We start from the raw sequence: 20830 nt of genomic DNA on the forward strand, positions 1-20830 counted from the left end.
TCCCCTCTCTGGTACCAAGTTACCAATCCCTAGCTCAGAAGATTCTAATGACAAGTATCTCACAAGCAAAAACCAAGCCATGAGGTCAAAGGAATTGTCCGTAGAGCTCTGAGACAAGAATGTGTTGAGGTACAGATCTGGAGAAAAGGTACCAAAAAATGTATGCAGCATTGAAGGTCCCCAAGAACACAGTGTCCGCCCTCATTCTTAAATGGAATAAGTTAGGAACCACCATTACTCTTCCTAGAGCTGGCCGCCCGGCCAAACGGAGAAATCGGGGGAGAAGGGCCTTGGTCAAGGAGGTGACCAAAAACTCGATGGTCACTCTGACAGAGCTCCAGAGTTCCTCTGTGGAGATGGGAGAACCTTCCAGAAGGACAATCATCTCTGCAGCACTCCAACAAATCTGGCCTTTATGGTAGAGACCAGACGGAAGATACTCCTCAGTAAAAGGCACATGACAGCCCGCTTGGAGTTTGCCAAAAGGCACCTAAAGGACTCTAACCATGAGAAACAAGATTCTCTGGTCTGATTAAACCAACTCTTTGGCCTGAATGTCATGTGTCATGTCTGGAGAAAATCGGTACCATCCCGGTGAAGCGGCGGTCATGGCAACATCATGCTGTGGAGATGTTTTTCAGCAGCAGTGCAAATTGTCCACTGGTTTTGGTGTAATTTCTCACCCATTTTGTCAGTAGGAGAGTTAATTTCCCCTCAGGCACACACATTAGTTGATTGTTATTATGAAGGTCATTTGTATAGAATGTACTTTTCCCCACTCATTCACCCCATCTCTTTACATTGCTTATTTATATGTGGTGACCTGACTGCATCCAGACTGTCAAAGGCCCATCCTGGTAGACCTGAAACTAATGCAGCTTGGAGTGATCAGATAACAAAAGTCACATTTAGGTGACAGGTGTAACTGAGTCCATAGATGCTCCATATCCATTACTTTGAGTGTTTCATATAATATGACTAAATGTGTTTCTTTCTGTGTTGCAGGGGCAGTCAATAAATGGAACGGCAAGGCCACAGAACATGACATAAGCAGAGCTGTGGGAGACCACCTCAAGCCCCTGGTAGAGCCGGGGGTGGTGTTAACCACTCCACCATGCCTTCAGCAGGCTGGAAAAGTGGGATTGATACTGTTTTTCATACTAAAATGGAGGGTTTGTTGATTGATCAGTCATTGGGTTCATTTGTTGAAATCAAATCAAGCTTTATTTATACAGCACATTTCAGACATGGATGCAACACAATGGCTTCACAGGAGAAAACAATGAAAATAAACAGAAATACCATCCTCCATTGATTAAAACACTAATTGGATGCAATATCCAACCCAAAATATAAGCCTGTTTTTTAGGAGGGGTTCTCAAAGACACTATGGGGGTGTCACTGAAAGTTGACTAGTAACAACAACTGGGACCTAAAAGACACCCACCATGAGACCCACTAAATCTAACCAAGAAGAGGGAAACAAAATTAAAACCCACACCAAACTTAAAGACAGGAAGCAAACCAAAAAGGTGGAGCAACTAAAGGTGTTGATTCTCCACATCTATCAAGACAAGTGGAGCACTGGGCCAGACACTCTTAAATAGAACCTGGACCAGCTCAGGTGAAACACCTTCCCACTAACGAGATGGACAAGCCAGCACAGGTGTAACACATACTGACTAACGAGATAGCACGTAGGGCGCATTGATTGGTGCTAACGAGCTAGACGTGCTGACGAGCTATACGTGCTAAAGTCCAACCTCAAAACATAAATGAAAAAAATATAATTACTTTCTATAGAATCCTAAAACTCACCAGCTTCTAGAACTCTCGTCCTCCTAAAACTCTCATCGCCTTGGACAAAACTCAAATCAAATTGTATTAGTCATGTCTGATTTCAAGAGCTCCTGCAATATCCCGAGCTTCTCTCTCTTTTCAGGGTTCACTCGATAGGCATGTTGTTGGATCGGGCCCAGTCCCCAATGTCATGCTCTAGTACATGTGGGTTGGTACATCTGAGAATGATCCCTGATATTCTAAAAGCAGGATAACAATTTCAATATAATAGTACCCAAAAATTGTCAGCTGGTTGCATAAATAACTATGACTAAATGTTACATGAATTGTAAATATCAAAAGCAAATGCATACCCCTTTGTTAATATGTATTGGCAATACTTCACTTAAGGGTGATGATGATGTTCATAAAACTGATTATAGACCAATTTATTATACTGCATCCATGTGTTTAGGCTGCAAGTACGTTAAAATTAATTTGTTTTCAAATAATTTAAAAAACGACCCGAAAATACATCTTTTTAACTTTCACTTTCAACTACAACTGAACATATATTGGACGTCGGGGATAGTCTTCTTTTCAATTACATTTTACTAAGTGGGAATAGCGCAATGTCAAAACACAGTTTTAACGTGTCCAAATCAATAACCAATATGCAGAAACAGTTTGGGATATATTGAAAACCTAAACATTTTGAAGTGTTGCATTTTGATTCAAGTGGGTCACCAAAGTGGTAAGTGTAACACAACTCTATTTTTGTTAGTCACATTTTGTTAAATCTCATAAATAGTACTCTTTCAATTCAGAGCCTGGATTTCCCCCTGAGGCTAATATCCATATCATGCTGCAATCAATTGAACAGGGCAAACGATAAGGTCATCATTAAAATACTCCTCAGATAAAATACTCCTTAGAAGGATAAGGATAAGGATAAGGATAAGGTAGAACATCATTAAAATATTCCTTCTACAATGTTAAAACATTCTACATTGTGACATCGTTACTAAAATACTTCCACAATATTAAAAAAATGATTTCATTGATATCATGAAACAACATGTATTTTCTGATGTTGAATCCGAGATCTTTTATCAGATTATCTCTGGTCACAGCTATATCTTCCCACATTTATTACTGCTATAAGGTTTCTGTCCTGTGTGTGTTCTCTGGTGTGAAGTCAGAGAGCTGGATGTAGTAAATCTCTTCCCACATTGATCACAGCTATAAGATTTCTCTCCTGTGTGTGTTCTCTGGTGTTTAGTCAGAGAGCTAGATGTAGTAAATCTCTTCCCACATTGATCACAGCTATAAGGTTTCTCTCCTGTGTGTGTTCTCTGGTGTGAAGTCAGAGAGCTAGATCTAGTAAATCTCTTCCTACATAGACCACAGCTAAAATATTTCTCTCCTGTGTGTGTCCGCTGGTGTACTATCAGGCTTTGTAGGTGAGTAAAACTCTTTCCACATTGATTACAGGTATAAGGTTTCTCTCCTGTGTGTATTCTCTGGTGTGAAGTCAGAGAGCTAGATGTAGTAACTCTCTTCCCACATTGATCACAGCTATACGATTTCTCTCCTGTGTGTGTTCTCTTGTGTCGAATCAGATGGCTAGATCCAGTAAAACTCTTCCCACATTGATCACAGCTATAAGATTTCTCTCCTGTGTGTATTCTCTGGTGTGAAGTCAGAGAGCTAGATGTAGTAAATCTCTTCCCACATTGATCACAGATATAAGGTTTCTCTCCTGTGTGTATTCTCTGGTGTGAAGTAAGAGAGCTAGATGTAGTAAATCTCTTCCCACATTGACCACAGCTAAAAGGTTTCTCTCCTGTGGGTGTCCACTGGTGTACTATCAGGCTGTTTAGCTGAGTAAAACTCTCTCCACATTGATTACAGCTATACAATTTCTCTCCTGTGTGTGTTCTCTGGTGTGAAGTCAGAGAACTAGATGTAGTAAATCTCTTCCCACATTGATCACAGGTATAAGGTTTCTCTCCTGTGTGTGTTCTCTGGTGTTTAGTCAGAGAGCTAGATGTAGTAAATCTCTTCCCACATAGATCACAGCTAAAAGGTTTCTCTCCTGTGTGTATTCTCTGGTGTGAAGTAAGAGCGCTAGATGTAGTAAATCTCTTCCCACATAGATCACAGCTAAAAGGTTTCTCTCCTGTGTGTGTCCGCTGGTGTACTATCAGGCTGTTTAGCTGAGTAAAACTCTTCCCACATTGATTACAGCAATAAGATTTCTCTCCTGTGTGTATCCTCTGGTGTAATGTCAGCTGGCCAGATGTAGTACATCTCTTTCCACATTGATCACAGCTGTAAGGTTTCTCTCCTGTGTGTGTTCTCTGGTGTAATGTCAGCTGGCCAGATGTAGTACATCTCTTTCCACATTGATCACAGCTGTAAGGTTTCTCTCCTGTGTGTATTCTCTGGTGTAATGTCAGCTGGTCAGATCTACCAAAACTCTTCCCACATTGACCACAGCTATAAGGTTTCTCTCCTGTGTGTGTTCTCTTGTGTGATGTCAGCTGGCCAGATCTACCAAAACTCTTCCCACATTGATCACAGCTGTAAGGTTTCTCTCCTGTGTGTGTTCTCTGGTGTAATGTCAGCTGGATAGATGTAGTAAAACTCTTCCCACATTGACCACAGCTATAAGGTTTCTCTCCTGTGTGTGTTCTCTGATGAATTTTAATGCCTGAGGAGGTGAATCTCTTCCCACAGTCAGAGCAGCAGTGAGTTATCTTCCCTGTGGATCTCTGCTGGTGTTTCTTGTGGAGTTCTGATCTGGAGAGACTCTTCTCTGCCTCGTCAGCATCATAAGGTTGTTGAGGCTCCCCAGAGGATCCACGATAGTTCCGTCTCTCTCCTGTGTGAACAACAAAGTCAGATGATTAAAGGCCCACAACAGCGGTAATCCACTGTAAAAGGTGATGCCAACAGAGTAGCCATGATGTTGTACAACAATTGATGTCTGTAATGAATGTTACAATTATTTAACAATAATCTTAAAATGAGCAAGAATAGTCATAGTTTGTCTTGTTTTCACATTAGTAGTAAAATCAATGATTGTAGGCTAGAAATAAGTTATTCAAGTTGTTGAAACTCTAAGCAGTGTGCCAGACGACTTTTGGTCTCCAATATAGGCCCCTTTCTGTGTTTAATAAAATTTCGGCACGAGGGCGATGCAACACAACTTGATTGCAGAAACACCTCCCTGCTAATGAGGAAACCGCTAGTTATGGATGTAGTATATCTGGTAATGAGGAAACCACTAGTTATGGATGTAGTATATCTGGTAATGAGGAAACCACTAGTTATGGATGTAGTATATCTGGTAATGAGGAAACCACTAGTTATGGATGTAGTATATCTGCTAATGAGGAAACCACTAGCTATGGATGTAGTATATCTGGTAATGAGGAAACCGCTAGTTATGGGTGTAGTATATCTGGTAATGAGGAAACCGCTAGTTATGGATGTAGTGTATCTGGTAATAAGGAAACCACTAGTTATGGATGTGGTATATCTGGTAATGAGGAAACCACTAGTTATGGATGTAGTATATCTGGTAATGAGGAAACCACTAGTTATGGATGTACTATATCTGGTAATGAGGAAATCACTAGTTATGGATGTAGTATATCTGGTAATGAGGAAACCACTAGTTATGGATGTAGTATATCTGCTAATGAGGAAACCACTAGCTATGGATGTAGTATATCTGGTAATGAGGAAACCGCTAGTTATGGGTGTAGTATATCTGGTAATGAGGAAACCGCTAGTTATGGATGTAGTGTATCTGGTAATAAGGAAACCACTAGTTATGGATGTGGTATATCTGGTAATGAGGAAACCACTAGTTATGGATGTAGTATATCTGGTAATGAGGAAACCACTAGTTATGGATGTACTATATCTGGTAATGAGGAAATCACTAGTTATGGATGTAGTATATCTGGTAATGAGGAAACCACTAGTTATGGATGTAGTGTATATGGTAATGAGGAAACCACTAGTTATAGATGTAGTATATCTGGTAATGAGGAAACCACTAGTTATGGATGTAGTATATCTTCTAATGAGGAAACCACTAGTTATGGATGTAGTATATCTGGTAATGAGGAAACCACTAGTTATGGATGTAGTATATCTGGTAATGAGGAAACCACTAGTTATGGATGTGGTATATCTGGTAATGAGGAAACCACTAGTTATGGATGTAGTATATCTGGTAATGAGGAAACCACTAGTTATGGATGTAGTATATCTGGTAATGAGGAAACCACTAGTTATGGACGTAGTATATCTGGTAATGAGGAAACCACTAGTTATGGATGTAATATATCTGGTAATGAGGAAACCACTAGTTATGGATGTAGTATATCTGGTAATGAGGAAACCACTAGTTATGGATGTAGTATATCTGGTAATGAGGAAACCACTAGTTATGGATGTAGTATATCTGGTAATGAGGAAACCACTAGTTATGGATGTAGTATATCTGGTAATGAGGAAACCACTAGTTATGGATGTAGTATATCTGGTAATGAGGAAACCGCTAGTTATGGATGTAGTATATCTGGTAATGAGGAAACCACTAGTTATGGATGTAGTGTATCTGGTAATGAGGAAACCGATAGTAATGGATGTAGTATATCTGGTAATGAGGAAACCACTAGTTATGGATGTAGTATATCTGGTAATGAGGAAACCACTAGTTATGGATGTACTATATCTGGTAATGAGGAAATCACTAGTTATGGATGTAGTATATCTGGTAATGAGGAAACCACTAGTTATGGATGTAGTATATCTGGTAATGAGGAAACCACTAGTTATGGATGTAGTATATCTGCCTGGAGCAAAAATGGCGAACAAAGATTTTAGTTTTTCACAATGTCATTTACAGGTGCTTATTAGTGCATTTCACACTACTTTGGATTATAATTGTAAGGCATATTTGAATGTCCTGTTTAATATAATGTTTGAATGAACTACAGTTTCATGAACTACAATTTAGCAAATTAACACTGGAGTGATAGATGATGTGCAAGTAGAAATACTGGTGTGCAAAAGAGCAAAAAAAGTAAATAAAAATATGGGGATGAGGTAGGCAGTTGGATGGGCTATTTACAGATGGGCTGTGTACAGCTGCAGCGATCGGTAAGCTGCTCAGATAGCTGATGCTTAAAGTTAGTGAGGGAGATATAAGTCTCCAACTTCAGCGATTTTTGCAATTCGTTCCAGTCATTGGCAGCAGAGAACTGGAAGGAAAAGGCAGCCAAAGGAGGTGTTGGCTTTGGGGATGACCAGTGAGATATACCTGCTGGAGCGCGTGCTACGGGTGGGTGTTGCTATGGTGACCAGTGAGCTGAGTGAAGGCGGCCTAGCAAAGACTTATAGATGACCTGGAGCCAGTGGGTTTGGCGATGAATATGTAGCGAGGGCCAGCCGACTAGAGCATACAGGTCTCAGTGGTGGGTGGTATATGGGGCTTTGGTGACAAAACGGATGGCACTGTGATTTACTGGATGCAGTCTAAGGTAGTTTTACTTGCGTTTAAGAGCAGTTGGAGGCCACAGAAGGAGTGTTATATGGCATTGAAGCTCGTTTGGAGGTTTGTTAACACAGTGTCCAAAGAAGGGTCAGATGTATACGGAATAGCCCGAGAATTGAACCCTGTGGCACCCCCATAGAGACTGCCAAAGGTCCGGACAACAGGCCCTCCGATTTGACACACTGAATTCTATCAGAGAAGTAGTTGGTGAACCAGGTGAGGCAGTCATTTGAGAAACCAACCATTAATCAGGTCTTAGTGGTGGGTGGTATATGGGGCTTTGGTGCATCCAGTTTGCTGAGTAGAGTGTTGGAGGCTATTTTAAAAATAACATCGCTAAAGTCAAGGATCGGTAGGATAGTCAGTTTTATGAGGGTATGTTTGACAGCGTGAGTGAAGGAGGTTTTGACGCGAAATAGGAAGTCGATTCTAGATTTAATTTGGGATTGGAAATGCTTAATATAAGTCTGGAAGGAGAGTTTACAGTCTATCCAGACACCTGGGTATTTGTAGTTGTCCACATATTCTAAGTCAGAACCGTCCAGAGTAGAGGTCGACCGATTATTGTTTATTATTATTGTCCGGTTTCCTTTGAGCCTGTGGATTACTGAACAAAACTGAGGTTTTTGGATATAAAGAGAGACTTTATCGAACAAAACTAACATTTATTTAGTAAATGGGAGTTTTGTGAGTGCAACAATATGAAGATCATCAAAGGTAAGTAATTAATTTTATTGCTATTTCTGACTTGTGTAACTCTACTTGGCTGGTAACTGTTTGTAATGATTCGTCTGCTGGGCGCTGTTCTCAGATAATCGCACGGTATGCTTTCGCCGTAAAGCCTATTTGAAATCTGACACCGTGGTTGGATGAACAAATGTATAACACTGTGTGTTTTATGAATTTTTATAAGCTGAGCTAAAAAGGTAAATGACTAAATAGCTAGTAGCTAATTAGCTGGTTAGCTTCTGACGGCTAGGTTCTGATGGAGGTTCTAGCTATAAGGTCTAAAAAATAGCAGATCAGTATCACATTGGGTGAGGCGGGTTGCCTGAAGGTATATTTAATTTAAACATGGAAAAAGATTGAAATATATTGCAATATATACAACAACAACAAAAACATAATATTTACAACAAACATGTCTTAACCTGTTGAGGCTGGGGGCGCTGTTGTCACTATTTATGCTAATCGTGTAATTTTTGAAACGGCTTCCCACAAAATTCTTGATCGTACAATATGCATATTATTATTATTATTGGATAGAAAACTGTCTATAGTTTCTATAGGAGTTGAAATTTTGTCTCTAAGTGGAACAGAACCCATTCTACAGCAATTTCGCTGACATGGAGTCAGATTTCAGAAATGTTGGCCCCTGATCTGGAGTCAGTTAAAAGGGCACTGTTATTGCTATGAGTATACGGACACTGCTTACCTCTTCCCCTGGATGCCTTTACGTGATGACGATTTGAATGGGGTCGATTGCGCGTTCACAGGCACTATAAATTAAAAAACCCTGTAGCTAGCAAGTCTTTTCTTGGTGAGTCATGCGCGTGGAGGACACCGACCCGCACCTGTTCCAAGCATTAGTGTTGGGAGTAATCTTTCTCCGGTCATGTTAAGACTCGTTATAGGAGTTAAAAACATCATAAGGTAGTTAATTTAAAGCGTTTTATAGCAATTTATATCCGTTTAGTGCGATTTTGGGACATTTATTTCTGAAACGCTGTGAATAGCTGGGCACGCTTCCAGTTCATCCCGAACGCAGTTGGCATTTCCACATGGCAAGAGGACAGCTTTCCACCAAAAGACGATTAGACCCAAGAAAGGATCCTTTGCCCAAGATACTGATGGAAGAACAGCTCAAAGTAGGAACAATTTATTATGATAAATCGTGTTTCTGTCGAAAAATGTTAGTGGCTTAGGACGCCATGTTTTTTGACGTAGCTTCGCTTGGCGCAAACTGTATTGAAAAGTAAGGATAATTTAAAAAATGTAATTCCGCGATTGTATTAAGAATTAAATTGTCTATCAATCCCTGTCCACCCTATATTTTTTAGTCACGTTTATGAGTATTTATGTATAAGAGTAGATCACTGTCTAATATGGCGCACGGACATTTTCTCACCAGCTGGGCTACATTTCACATTGTCTAACCATGATTTTGGTGGCTAAATATGCACATTTACGAACAAACTGTATATGCATGTTGTAATGTGATGTTACAGGGGTGTCATCTGAAGAATTCTGAGAAGGTTAGTGAAAAAATTTATATATTTTGGCGATGTTGACGTTATCGCTCACTTTGGCTAGAATCAATGCTGGGCTGCTATGTGCTATGTGCTATGCTAATATAACGATTTATTGTGTTTTCGCTGTAAGACACTTAGAAAATCTGAAATATTGTCTCTATTCACAGGATCTGTGTCTTTCGATTAGTGTATGCTGTGTATTTTTACGAAATGTTTGATGATTAGTAAGTAGGTAAACACGTTGCTCTATGTAGTTATTCTAGTCCATTTGTGACGGTGGGTGCAATTGTAACCTATGCCATCTACCTGAAATATGCACATTTTTCTAACAAAACCTATCCCATACCATAAATATGTTATCAGACTGTCATCTGATGAGTTTTTTTCTTGGTTAGGGGCTATAAATATCTTAGTTTAGGCGAATTGGTGATAGCTACTGGTGTTGGTGGACAAATAAAAGATGGTGGATTATGCTAATGTGTTTTTAGGTAATAGATGTACATCTTTACATATTGTGTCTTCCCTGTAAAACATTTTAAAAATCGGACATGTTGGCTGGATTCACAAGATCTGTGTCTTTCATTAGCTGTATTGGACTTTAATGTGTGAAAGTTAAATATTTTAAAAATATATATTTTTTTAATTTCGCGGCTCTGCCTTTTCAGTGGGGGTGGGGGGGGAGTGCCGCTAGCGGCACCCTCATCCTAGACAGGTTAATGCTACGCCATCTTGGATTACAAGTTCATCATATGACAAGCGTAATGTTATGACTATAACTACTGTTCCCTGAAGGAGGGAAACTAGGTACAACATACTATTAAATCCACGCCTCACTGGAAGCACCACCGTCCACAGGTGATGAGAGTGAGGCTTGGATTTATTCCTTAAAATGTAATGCCGCTCTTCACCAACCCAGGAAAGGGCATTTTATTGCATGACATAAGTATTTGATCACCTACCAACCAGTAAGAATTCCAGCTCTCACAGACCTGTTAGTTTTTCTTTAAGAAGCCCTCCTGTTCTCCACTCATTACCTGTATTAACTGCACCTGTTTGAACTCGTTACCTGTATAAAAGACACCTGTCTACACACTCAATCAAACAGACCCCAACCTCTCCACAATGGCCAAGACCAGAGATAAAATTGTAGACCTGCACAAGGCTGGGATGGGCTACAGGACAATAGGCAAGCAGTTTGGTGAGAAGGCAACAACTGTTGGCGCAATTATTAGAAAATGGAAGAAGTTCAAGATGACGGTCAATCACCCTTGGTCTGGGGCTCCATGCAAAATCTCACCTCGTGAGGCATCAATGATCATGAGGAAGGTGCTAGTCTACCTGGTCACACATATAGAAGTAGAACTAGTCTAAATAACAAAAAATATAGAAGTAGGACTAGTCTACCTGGTTACATATATAGAAGTAGGACTAGTCTACCTGGTTACACATATAGAAGTAGGACTAGTCTACCTGGTTACACATATAGAAGTAGGACTAGTCTACCTGGTTACACATATGGAAGTAGGACTAGTCTACCTGGTTACACATATAGAAGTAGGACTAGTCTACCTGGTTACACATATAGAAGTAGGACTAGTCTACCTGGTTACACATATAGAAGTAGGACTAGTCTACCTGGTTACACATATAGAAGTAGGACTAGTCTACCTGGTTACACATTAAGAAGTAGGACTGGTCTACCTAGTTACACATTAAGAAGTAGGACTGGTCTACCTGGTTACACATTGAGAAGTAGGACTGGTCTACCTGGTTACACATTAAGAGGTAGGACTGGTCTACCTGGTTACACATATAGAAGTAGGACTAGTCTACCTGGTTACACATATAGAAGTAGAACTAGGCTACCCGACAACACATATAGAAGTAGGACTAGTCTACCTGGTTAAACATATAGAAATAGAACTAGTCTACCTTGTTACACATATAGAAGTAGGACTAGTCTACCTGGTTACACATATTGAAGTAGGACTAGTCTACCTGGTGACACATATAGAAGTAGGACTAGTCTACCCGACAACACATATAGAAGTAGGACTAGTCTACCTGGTTAAACATATAGAAATAGAACTAGTCTACCTTGTTACACATATAGAAGTAGGACTAGTCTACCTGGTTAAACATATAGAAATAGAACTAGTCTACCTGTTACACATATAGAAGTACATCGGCGTGTCATGGCGGAGCTGGGACGGGGACTGGAGGGTCTACATCAATGGCAACCCCTCGGACGGAGGGAAAGGCCTGTCAGTGGGCACCACCATCCCAGGTGTAGTGCTGTCCTCAGCCTGCTCATAGCTATTATCTGAGTGTCATAGTATCATGATGTACTGTATTCATAGTTCCATGCATATGGTGTCATTTCCTACATCCCAAGTGTAGAGCTATTGTTAGCCTGCTCAAAATAAAGTATCAGTTTATTGTCAATCTATATATCATCATAGCACCACAGCTAACCATCACAGGTGTAGTGCTATTTTCAGTAGTGCCTTAGCCTGATCTTGTATCTGCTTATTGTCTACTTATGTCCTAGTAGCCTGCTTATAGTTTCTAAGTTTTGCATATCAAAAAGTAGAATGATGCTATTTTGCAGGTCTTAATGAAATAATAGCAGTGAGGTTAGGTTTTAAGGCACATGTCACAGAACCCGAAGAAACCAAGAGAGGTGGTTAACCTTTGAACCTTGACCTCTACCCTCCAGGTGGAGGGGCGTTGGTGCTGGGCCAGGACCAGGACCAGAGGGGCGAGGGCTTCAACCCCGTGGAGTCCTTCGTAGGGTCCCTCAGCCAGCTCCACATCTGGGACCGGGTTCTCGACCCACAGCAAGTAAATCCCACTGACGCACAAATCCAGCTGTCCTAGCTACTGCTCTACAACCTGAACTATAGACTCACATATTAGAACTGTAGCTAGCATATCACTATCTAAAACATAACGACCAGCTTAGTGTACTAAGTCTGTTTCTGCTTCAGAACAACTTGTTTTTCATTGTCACGCTAACCGTGTTTGACACACAAAATAGTAGACTCAAGCAGAAGAAGACTGTTGTCCAGGCTACATCTCTGGGTGGCAAAAGTTTGAAATGTCTGTGTAACATGTACAAAAAACTTCTGTGGCAGGAAGTGACCTCCATATTTCTCTGGGTCCATAGATCAAAATACTAGCCAACACCTGCCCGGGGAACAACATCAGAGGCAATGTCCTGGCGTGGCCTGACTTCCTCAATGGAGTGGTGGGGAGAGTCAAGACTAACCGCGACTGCATATTCTGTGCTGGTGAGGGACAGATCTAGGATCACCTTACTCTGGCAAAGTCCTGACCTTAACCATCAGGGGGATAAACACATGTCTAGTGGAAACGTTAACCCTCGCCGTTCTCCTCCTCAATTACATTTGTTTGTGTGTCAGACTGCCCCCTGCTAGAAAATGCTGTGCCTCACCTGCGTGCGTCCAGTCCAGCTGTCAGCCCCGGCTCTCAGACGCAGCTGTCCTGTGATCCCGGCTTCTACCTGGTGGGGGAGCCGCTGCTGCAGTGTCAGAACAGGGGAGATTGGAGTCACGCCCTGCCCCGCTGTGAACGTGAGGGACCGTCAGTTAGACATACACAGACCCTAACACTATATTCACGCATACATGCATCCATGTACCTCGACACGCGCCCGCGCATGCGTGCGTACACGCATGCACGCAGGCAAGCCCACACACACATGCACACACACAGACAGGCATTAGGCATTAGAAAGCAGAGTTTGCATTTGAGTCAGCTAAATACATAAGCATGACCTCAGTAATAGAGGATAGCCATCAAATATCTGCCAATTATTTGAATGACTATTTCAATGGCAAAGTGGGCAAACTCAGACATGAAATACCAAACAACAAACGGTGAGCTATCATATTCATGTATAAAATACCTAATAATGAAAGAAAAACATTGTCATTTTGAATTCTATAAAGTTGGTGTAAAAGAGGTGGACAAATCATTGTTGTCCATCAATAATAAGAAACCACCTGGTATTGACAAATTAGATAGAAAGCTACTGAGGATGGTAGCAGACTATATTGCCACTCCTGTTTGTCATATCTTTAATTTAAGCCTCGGCAAAATTGTTTGTCCTCACAGACCTGGAGGGAAGCTAAAGTAATTCCGCTACCCAAGAATGGTAAAGCACCCTTTACTGGTTCTAACAGCCGACCAATCAGCTTGCTGCCTGTTCTTAGCAAACTGTTGGGGGGGAAAATGGGGTTTGACCAGACACAATGCTTTTTCTCTGTGAACAATTTAACACCAGACTTTCAGCACTCTTATAGAGAAGGGCACTTAACATGTACTGCGCTGACACAAATAACTGATGATTGGCTAAAATAAATTGATGATAAGAAGATTGTGGGAGCTGTGTTGTTAGACTGTAGTGCAGCCTTTGATGTTATTGACCATAATCTGTTAGTGGAAAAAATGTATATGTTGTGGCTTTACATCTTCTACCATATCATGGTCTGAGAGATACTGTATCTATCCATAGACCCTAAACAAAGAGTTGCAGTCTGTTTTGGAATGGGTGGCTAGTAATAAACTAGTCCTGAACATCTCTAAAACTAAGAGCATTGTATTTGGCACAAATCATTCCCTAAGTTCGAGACTTCAGCTGAATCTGGTAATGAACGGTGTGTCTGTTGAGCAAGTAGAGGAAATTAATATTCTTGGTGTCACCTTAGACAGTAAATGATCATGGCCAAGGCATATTGATTCAATTATTGTAAAGATGGGGAGAGATCTGTTTGTGATAAGGAGATGCTCAGCATTCTTTACACCATAATCGACCAAACAAGACCTGCAGGCTCTAGTTTGATCTACTCTTGACTACTGCCCGGTGATATAGTAGAGTGTTGCAAAGAAAGACCTAGAAAATCTGCAGCCGGCCCTGTTAGAACAGCACATCTTTCCCTTCAATGCATACAGATGGCTAATGTCAACCGTGTGCATGTCGGTCTCTCTTAGCTCAAAGTAGAAGAGGGATTGACAGCAAAAATAGTCTTTTTTGGGGTGAGAAATATTAACGTGTTTAAAATGTACAGATTGTCTGTGTAATCAACTTACATATCGCTCTGACAGACATACTTACCCCACCAGACATGCCACCAGGGGTCTCTTCACAGTCCCCAGGTCCAGAACAAATTCAAGAAAGCTTACAGTATTATATAGAGCCATGATTGCATTGAACTCCCTTCCATTTCATATAGAGCAAGTGAACAGCAAACCTTGTTTAAAAAATAAATAAATAAAGCAACACCTCACAGAGCAATGCCTCTGACATGTATGTGTAACTGATAGACACACACACACTATTATTCTTTAGTTCTATTGTTTATGTTTTTATTTGTGTTCATTTGTGTGTCTTCCGTTGTACTTGTTTTTATTTGATATACATGTGTCTGTAATGTCTATGTTAATGTTTTAAATGTATGTCAACTGTAAAGTCTTTTTGTCTGTAATGTCTTTTTCGTTATGTGTCGGACCCCAGGAAGACTAGCTGTCGCCACTGGCGTCGGCTAATGGGGATCCTAATAAAAATCATAAAATCATGACCTGTGTACTGTCTATCTATAGGAGTGACACATGGGTTAATACCTACCATCTTCATTATCGTAACCATAGTAGTAACATAGTCATTGAACACATTCACAAAACCTAACCTGTGTATATTTACTTGTTTACCTACATAGGAGTGACATGTGGTCCCCCTCGGCCCCTGGAGCATGGTCTATTCCAGGGTTCCGACTACCACGCAGGCAGCACTGTGGTGTACCAGTGTAACCCTGGCTTTTACCTGCTGGGGGACGCCAAGGTTCTCTGTACCAACAGTGGGAAGTGGGGAGGAAACCCACCAGCCTGCCTGGGTAAGACTGAAACTCAGACACGGGATGAATATACATTATGAACTGTCTCAATTCGTTAGCCTCAATTTGTCGGAGCATGGACTCCACAAGGTGTCGAAAGAGTTCCACAGGGATGCTGACCCATGTTGACTCCAACGCTTCCCACAGTTGTGTCAAGTTGACTGGCTGTCTTTTTGGGTGGTGGACCATTCTTGATACACACGGGAAACTGTTGAGTGTGAAAAACCCAGCAGCGTTGCAGTTCTTGACGAACTCAAACCGGTGCGCATGGCACCTACTACCATACCCCTTTTCATAGGCACTGAAGTATTTTGTCTTGCCCATTCACCCTCCATGTCTCAGTTGTCTCAAGGCTTAAAAATGATTCTTTAACCTGTGTTCGCCCCTTCATCTACACTGATTGAAGTGGATATAACAAGTGACCTCTATAAGGGTTCATAGCTTTCACCTGGATTCACCTGGTCAGTGTACACTACCGTTCAAAAGTTTGGGGTCCCTTAGAAATGTCCTTGTTTTTGAAAGAAAACCATTAAAATAACATCAAATGAATCAGAAATACAGTGTAGTCATTGTTAATGTTGTTACTTACCATTGTAGCTGGAAACAACAGATTTTAATGGAATATCTACATAGGCGTACAGAGGCCTATTATCAGCATCCATCACTCCTGTGTTCCAATGGCATGTTGTGTTAGCTAATTCAGGTTTATCATTTTAAAAGGCTAATTGATCATTAGAAAACCCTTTTGCAATTATGTTAGCACAGCTGAAAACTGTTGTACTGATTAAAGAAGCAATAAAACTGGCCTTCTTTAGACTAGTTGAGTATCTGGAGCATCAGCATTTGTGGGTTCGATTACAGGCTCAAAATGGCTAGAAACAAAGACCTTTCTTCTGAAATTCGTCAGTCTATTCTAGTTCTGAGAAATGAAGCCTATTCCATGTGAGAAATTGCCAAGAAACTGAAGATCTCGTACAACTCTGTGTACTATCCCTTCACAGAACAGTGCAAACTGTCTATAACCAGAATAGAAAGAGGAGTGGGAGGCCCCGGTGCACAACTAAGCAAGAGGACAAGTACATTGGAGTGTCTAGTTTGAGAAACAGACGCCTCACAAGTCCTCAACTGGCAGCTTCATTAAATAGTACCCTCAAAACACCCGTCTCAACGTCAACAGTGAAGAGGCAACTCCGGGATGCTGGCCTTCTAGGTAGAGTTGCAAAGAAAAAGCCATATCTCAGACTGGTCAATAAAAATAAAAGATTAAGATGGGCAAAAGAACACAGACACTGGACAGAGGAACTCTGCCTAGAAAGGCAGCATCCCTGAAGAGCCTCTTCACTTTTGACGTTGAGACTGGTGTTTTGCGGGTACTATTAATGAAGCTGCCAGTTGAGGACTTGTGAGGCGTCTGTTTCTCCAACTAGGCGCTCTAATGTACTTGTAGATATTCCTTCTTTTTTTAATCTGCCATTTCCAGCTACAATACTCATTAACAATGTCTACACTGTATTTCTGATCAATTTTATGTTATTTTAATGGACAAAAAATGTGCTTTTCTTTCAAAAACAAGGACATTTCTAAGTGACCCCAAACTTTTTAATGGTAGTGTATGTCATGGAAAGATGTTCCTAATGTTTTGTATAACTACTGTATGTTAATAAATACATGTTTTCAAACAGTGCAGTGTGTAATGATGGTGTGTGTACATACAGATGTGGATGAGTGTGCTTTGGGCTCAGACTGCAATGAACACGCCAGCTGTCAGAACACAGATGGCTCTTATACCTGCAACTGTATCCACCCCTACACCGGAGACGGGAAGAACTGCACAGGTAACACACACACAAACACACACACACGTACTGTAGCATACCGTAGGCCCGGACCATACCACCTGAGCCGAAGGTTTTCCCCGGTCAGGTCCTGTGGTCAGGAAAATCTCAGGGCCTCAGCAATGACACTTCTTAGTTATATCACAAGCTACAAAACGCATTATCAATGTATAGCAATGCCTCTCATGCCTTATCATCAAACAACTAGAGTTTACCAAAATGTTTGAATTCATGAATATCTTTTGGCTATTCAAGGTGCAGTATGTAGCTACAGTACCAAACCTTTGTAGTTTTTTTTCTCTGTATTTATGTTATCAATCTAGAGCCAGTAAAGTGTGCGAACCCTGGGGCGCCAGAGTTCGGTTACCGGGACGGCAGTAACTTCTTGATGGGAAGTGAGGTTGTGTTCAGCTGCGAGGACGGTTACGAACTGATTGGCTCATCGCATGTCCAATGCCTGGAGACAGGAAGCTGGAATGGTGTTTTCCCATATTGTAGAGGTACAGAAAACATCAACATACAGATCGTGCAAAGCTGTCATCAAGGCAAAGGATGGCTACTTTGAAGAATCTAAAATCTAAAATATATTTTTAATTGTTTAACACTTTTTTGGTTACTACATGATTCCATATGTGTTATTTCAAAGTTTTGATGTCTTCACTATTATTGTACAATGTAGAAAATAGTAAAAATACAGAAAAACCCTTGAATGAGTAGGTGTATCCAAACTTTTGACTGGTGCTATGTGTTACTGTGTATGTAATGTAATACATAGCATAATATACAGTACATTCTGAAAGGATTCAGACCACTTGACTTTTTCCACATTTTGTTACGTTATAACCTTATTCTAAAATGGATGAAATAATAGTTTTCCCTCATCAATCTACACACAATACCCCATAATGACAAAGCAAAAACTGTTTTTTATAAATTTTTGCTAATTTATAAAAATAAATTAAACTGAAATATTACATTTACATACTGTAAGTATTCAGACCCTTTACTCAGTACTATGTTGAAGCACCTTTGGCAGCGATTACAGCTTTGAGTCTTCTTGGGTATGATGCTACAAGCTTGGCACACCTGTATTTGTGGAGTTTCTCCCATTATTCTCTGCAGATCCTCTCAAGCTCTGTCAGGTTGGATGTGGAGCATTGCTGCACAGCTATTTTCAGGTCTCTCCAGAGACGTTCAATCGGGTTCAAGTCCGGGCTCTGGCTGGGCTACTCAAGGACATTCAGAGACTTGCCCCGAAGCCAATCCTGTGTTGTCTTGGCTGTCTGCTTAGGGTCGTGGTCCTGTTGGAAGGTGAACCTTCATCCCAGTCTGAGGTCCTGAGCGCTCTGGATCAGGTTTTCAATCAAAGATCTCTCTGTACTTTGCTCCTTTCATCTTTCTCTCGATCCTGACTTGTCTTCCAGTCCCTGCCGCTGAAAAACATCCCCACAGCATGATGCTGCCACCACCATGCTTCACCGTAGGGATGGTGCCAGGTTTCCTCCAGACGTGACGCTTGGCATTCAGGCCGAAGAGTTCAATCTTGGTTTCATCAGACCAAATAATCTTGTTTCTCATGGTCTGAGAGTCCTTTAGGTGCCTTTTGGCAAACTCCAAGCAGGCTGTCATGTGCCTTTTACTGAGGAGTGACTTCTGTCTGGCCACTCTACCATAAAGGCCTGATTGGTGGAGTGCTGTAGAGATGGTTGTCCTTCTGGAAGGTTCTCCCATCTTCACACAGGAACTTTGGAGCTCCGTCAGAGTGCCCATCGGGTTCTTGGTCACCTCATGGCTTGGTTTTTGCTCTGACATGCGCTGTCAACTGTGGGACCTTATATAGGCAGGTGTGTGCCTTTCCAATCATGTCCAATCAATTGAATTTACCACAGGTGGACTCCAATCAAGTTGTAGAAACATCTCAAGTATGAACAATGGAAACAGGATGGACCTGAGCTCAATTTTGAGACTCATAGCAAATGGTCTGAATACTTATTTAAATAAGGTATTTATTTTTCTTATTTTTTTATACATTTGCTAAACTTAAAAAAATTTATATATATTTTAGCTTTGTCATTATGGGGTATTGTGTGTAGATTGATGAGGGGAAAAAAACTATTTAATCCATTTTAGAATGAGTCTGTAACATAACAAAATGTGGAAAAAGTCAAGGGGTCTGAATACTTTCCGAATGCACTGTGTGGCATGATAATATATGGCATGATAATATATGGCATGCTAATATATGACATGATAATATATGGCCTGATAATATATGGGATGCCCTACTCAAGGTTTCTATTTGAGTTTCTATATCATCTCATTATGTTTCATTCTGTCTAATTGTATGAAATTATGCTTTGTCATTTAGCAGATGCTCTTATGCAGAGCGACTTACAGGAGCAATTAGGTTTAATTGCCTTGCTCAAGAGCACATCGACAGATTGTTCACGTAGTCGACTCTGGGATTCTAACTAGCGACCTTTCGGTTACTGACCCAGCGCTCTTAACCGCTAGGCTACCTGCCACTGACATAACATACAAAAATAATCCTCTTTTCACGTAATGATTTTCATTGTTACTATCAGTAGAGATCCAGCATTATGTACAGTATGATAATGTATCCAGAAATACCCAGTTTCATGACAGCCCATTTACATTTGAGTAATCTAACACTACCCTCATATTCAGAGGGTACAGCCACTGCATTCAATGAGGTACTTAGTCAACAACATTATAAATAACACAATTATCCTGATTATGCCCATCGATCCTTTGTTAATCTCAGATCTGCCTCTGGACCGGGCCACTGGATCTAACCCTAACCCACACTGTTTCTGGGCCTAACCCTAACCCACACTGTTTCTGGGCCTAACCCTAACCCACACTGTTTCTGGGCCTAACCCTAACCCACACTGTTTCTGGGCCTAACCCTAACTCACACTGTTTCTGGGCCTAACCCTAACCCACACTGTTTCTGGGCCTAACCCTAACCCACACTGTTTCTGGGCCTAAATCTAACCCACACTGTTTCTGGGCCTAACCCTAACTCACACTGGCTCTGGGCCACATAGTCTTATGAAAGCCAGGGGAACCAGATCGGTATAGGAGAAGTCTGGTCTGATCCGGCCTGCCTGGTCACACCATGGATGTTATACAGAGAACCAAGATTTCAGTACCAGGATGTTATACTGTACCTGTGTGTCCTCTGATTCCAACAGGTGGGAAATATGACATACTATATATAAGTTGTTTGTCAAAAAAGTAATCAACCTTTTCTTAGACCACAATGAAATATGAGGATACTGGCAGGTGAACTGAAGTTTCGGTTCAAAGTTTCATAACATAATAGGACATTATACCATAGTACAACATAACATGATGAAACATTATTTACCTAAGAACTTTCATAAAATCAGTTAATTTTTGTAAATTGACCATTACTAGAACTGATCAGCCCCCGCGGTCTTGTCT

General features: G+C 41.0%; 2 protein-coding genes across 2 annotated transcripts in view; one reads left to right on the forward strand and one right to left on the reverse strand.

Moving 5' to 3' along the window:
• Window positions 1-1178: 1178 nt before the first annotated feature.
• Window positions 1179-10535, reverse strand: LOC129864717 (zinc finger protein 271-like). The gene is made up of 2 exons (XM_055937020.1): window positions 10522-10535; window positions 1179-4665 (listed from the first exon to the last, which is right to left on the reverse strand). Exons 1-2 carry the CDS (start codon window positions 10533-10535, stop codon window positions 2913-2915), a joined length of 1767 nt encoding a protein of 588 aa, XP_055792995.1. The 3' UTR covers window positions 1179-2912.
• Window positions 10536-10926: 391 nt separating this feature from the next.
• The window catches only part of LOC129864718 (sushi, von Willebrand factor type A, EGF and pentraxin domain-containing protein 1-like), a 34385-nt gene continuing 24481 nt past the window's right edge, over window positions 10927-20830 (forward strand). Inside the window, exons 1-8 of the mRNA XM_055937021.1 lie at window positions 10927-10935; window positions 11788-11896; window positions 12329-12453; window positions 12779-12902; window positions 13035-13205; window positions 15351-15524; window positions 17240-17359; window positions 17683-17859. Of these exons, the coding sequence (XP_055792996.1) occupies window positions 10927-10935; window positions 11788-11896; window positions 12329-12453; window positions 12779-12902; window positions 13035-13205; window positions 15351-15524; window positions 17240-17359; window positions 17683-17859 (1009 nt within the window). The remainder of the gene's footprint in view (window positions 10936-11787; window positions 11897-12328; window positions 12454-12778; window positions 12903-13034; window positions 13206-15350; window positions 15525-17239; window positions 17360-17682; window positions 17860-20830) is intronic.

Source organism: Salvelinus fontinalis, chromosome 11, assembly GCF_029448725.1.
Source record: "Salvelinus fontinalis isolate EN_2023a chromosome 11, ASM2944872v1, whole genome shotgun sequence".
Lineage (NCBI taxonomy): Eukaryota > Metazoa > Chordata > Actinopteri > Salmoniformes > Salmonidae > Salvelinus > Salvelinus fontinalis.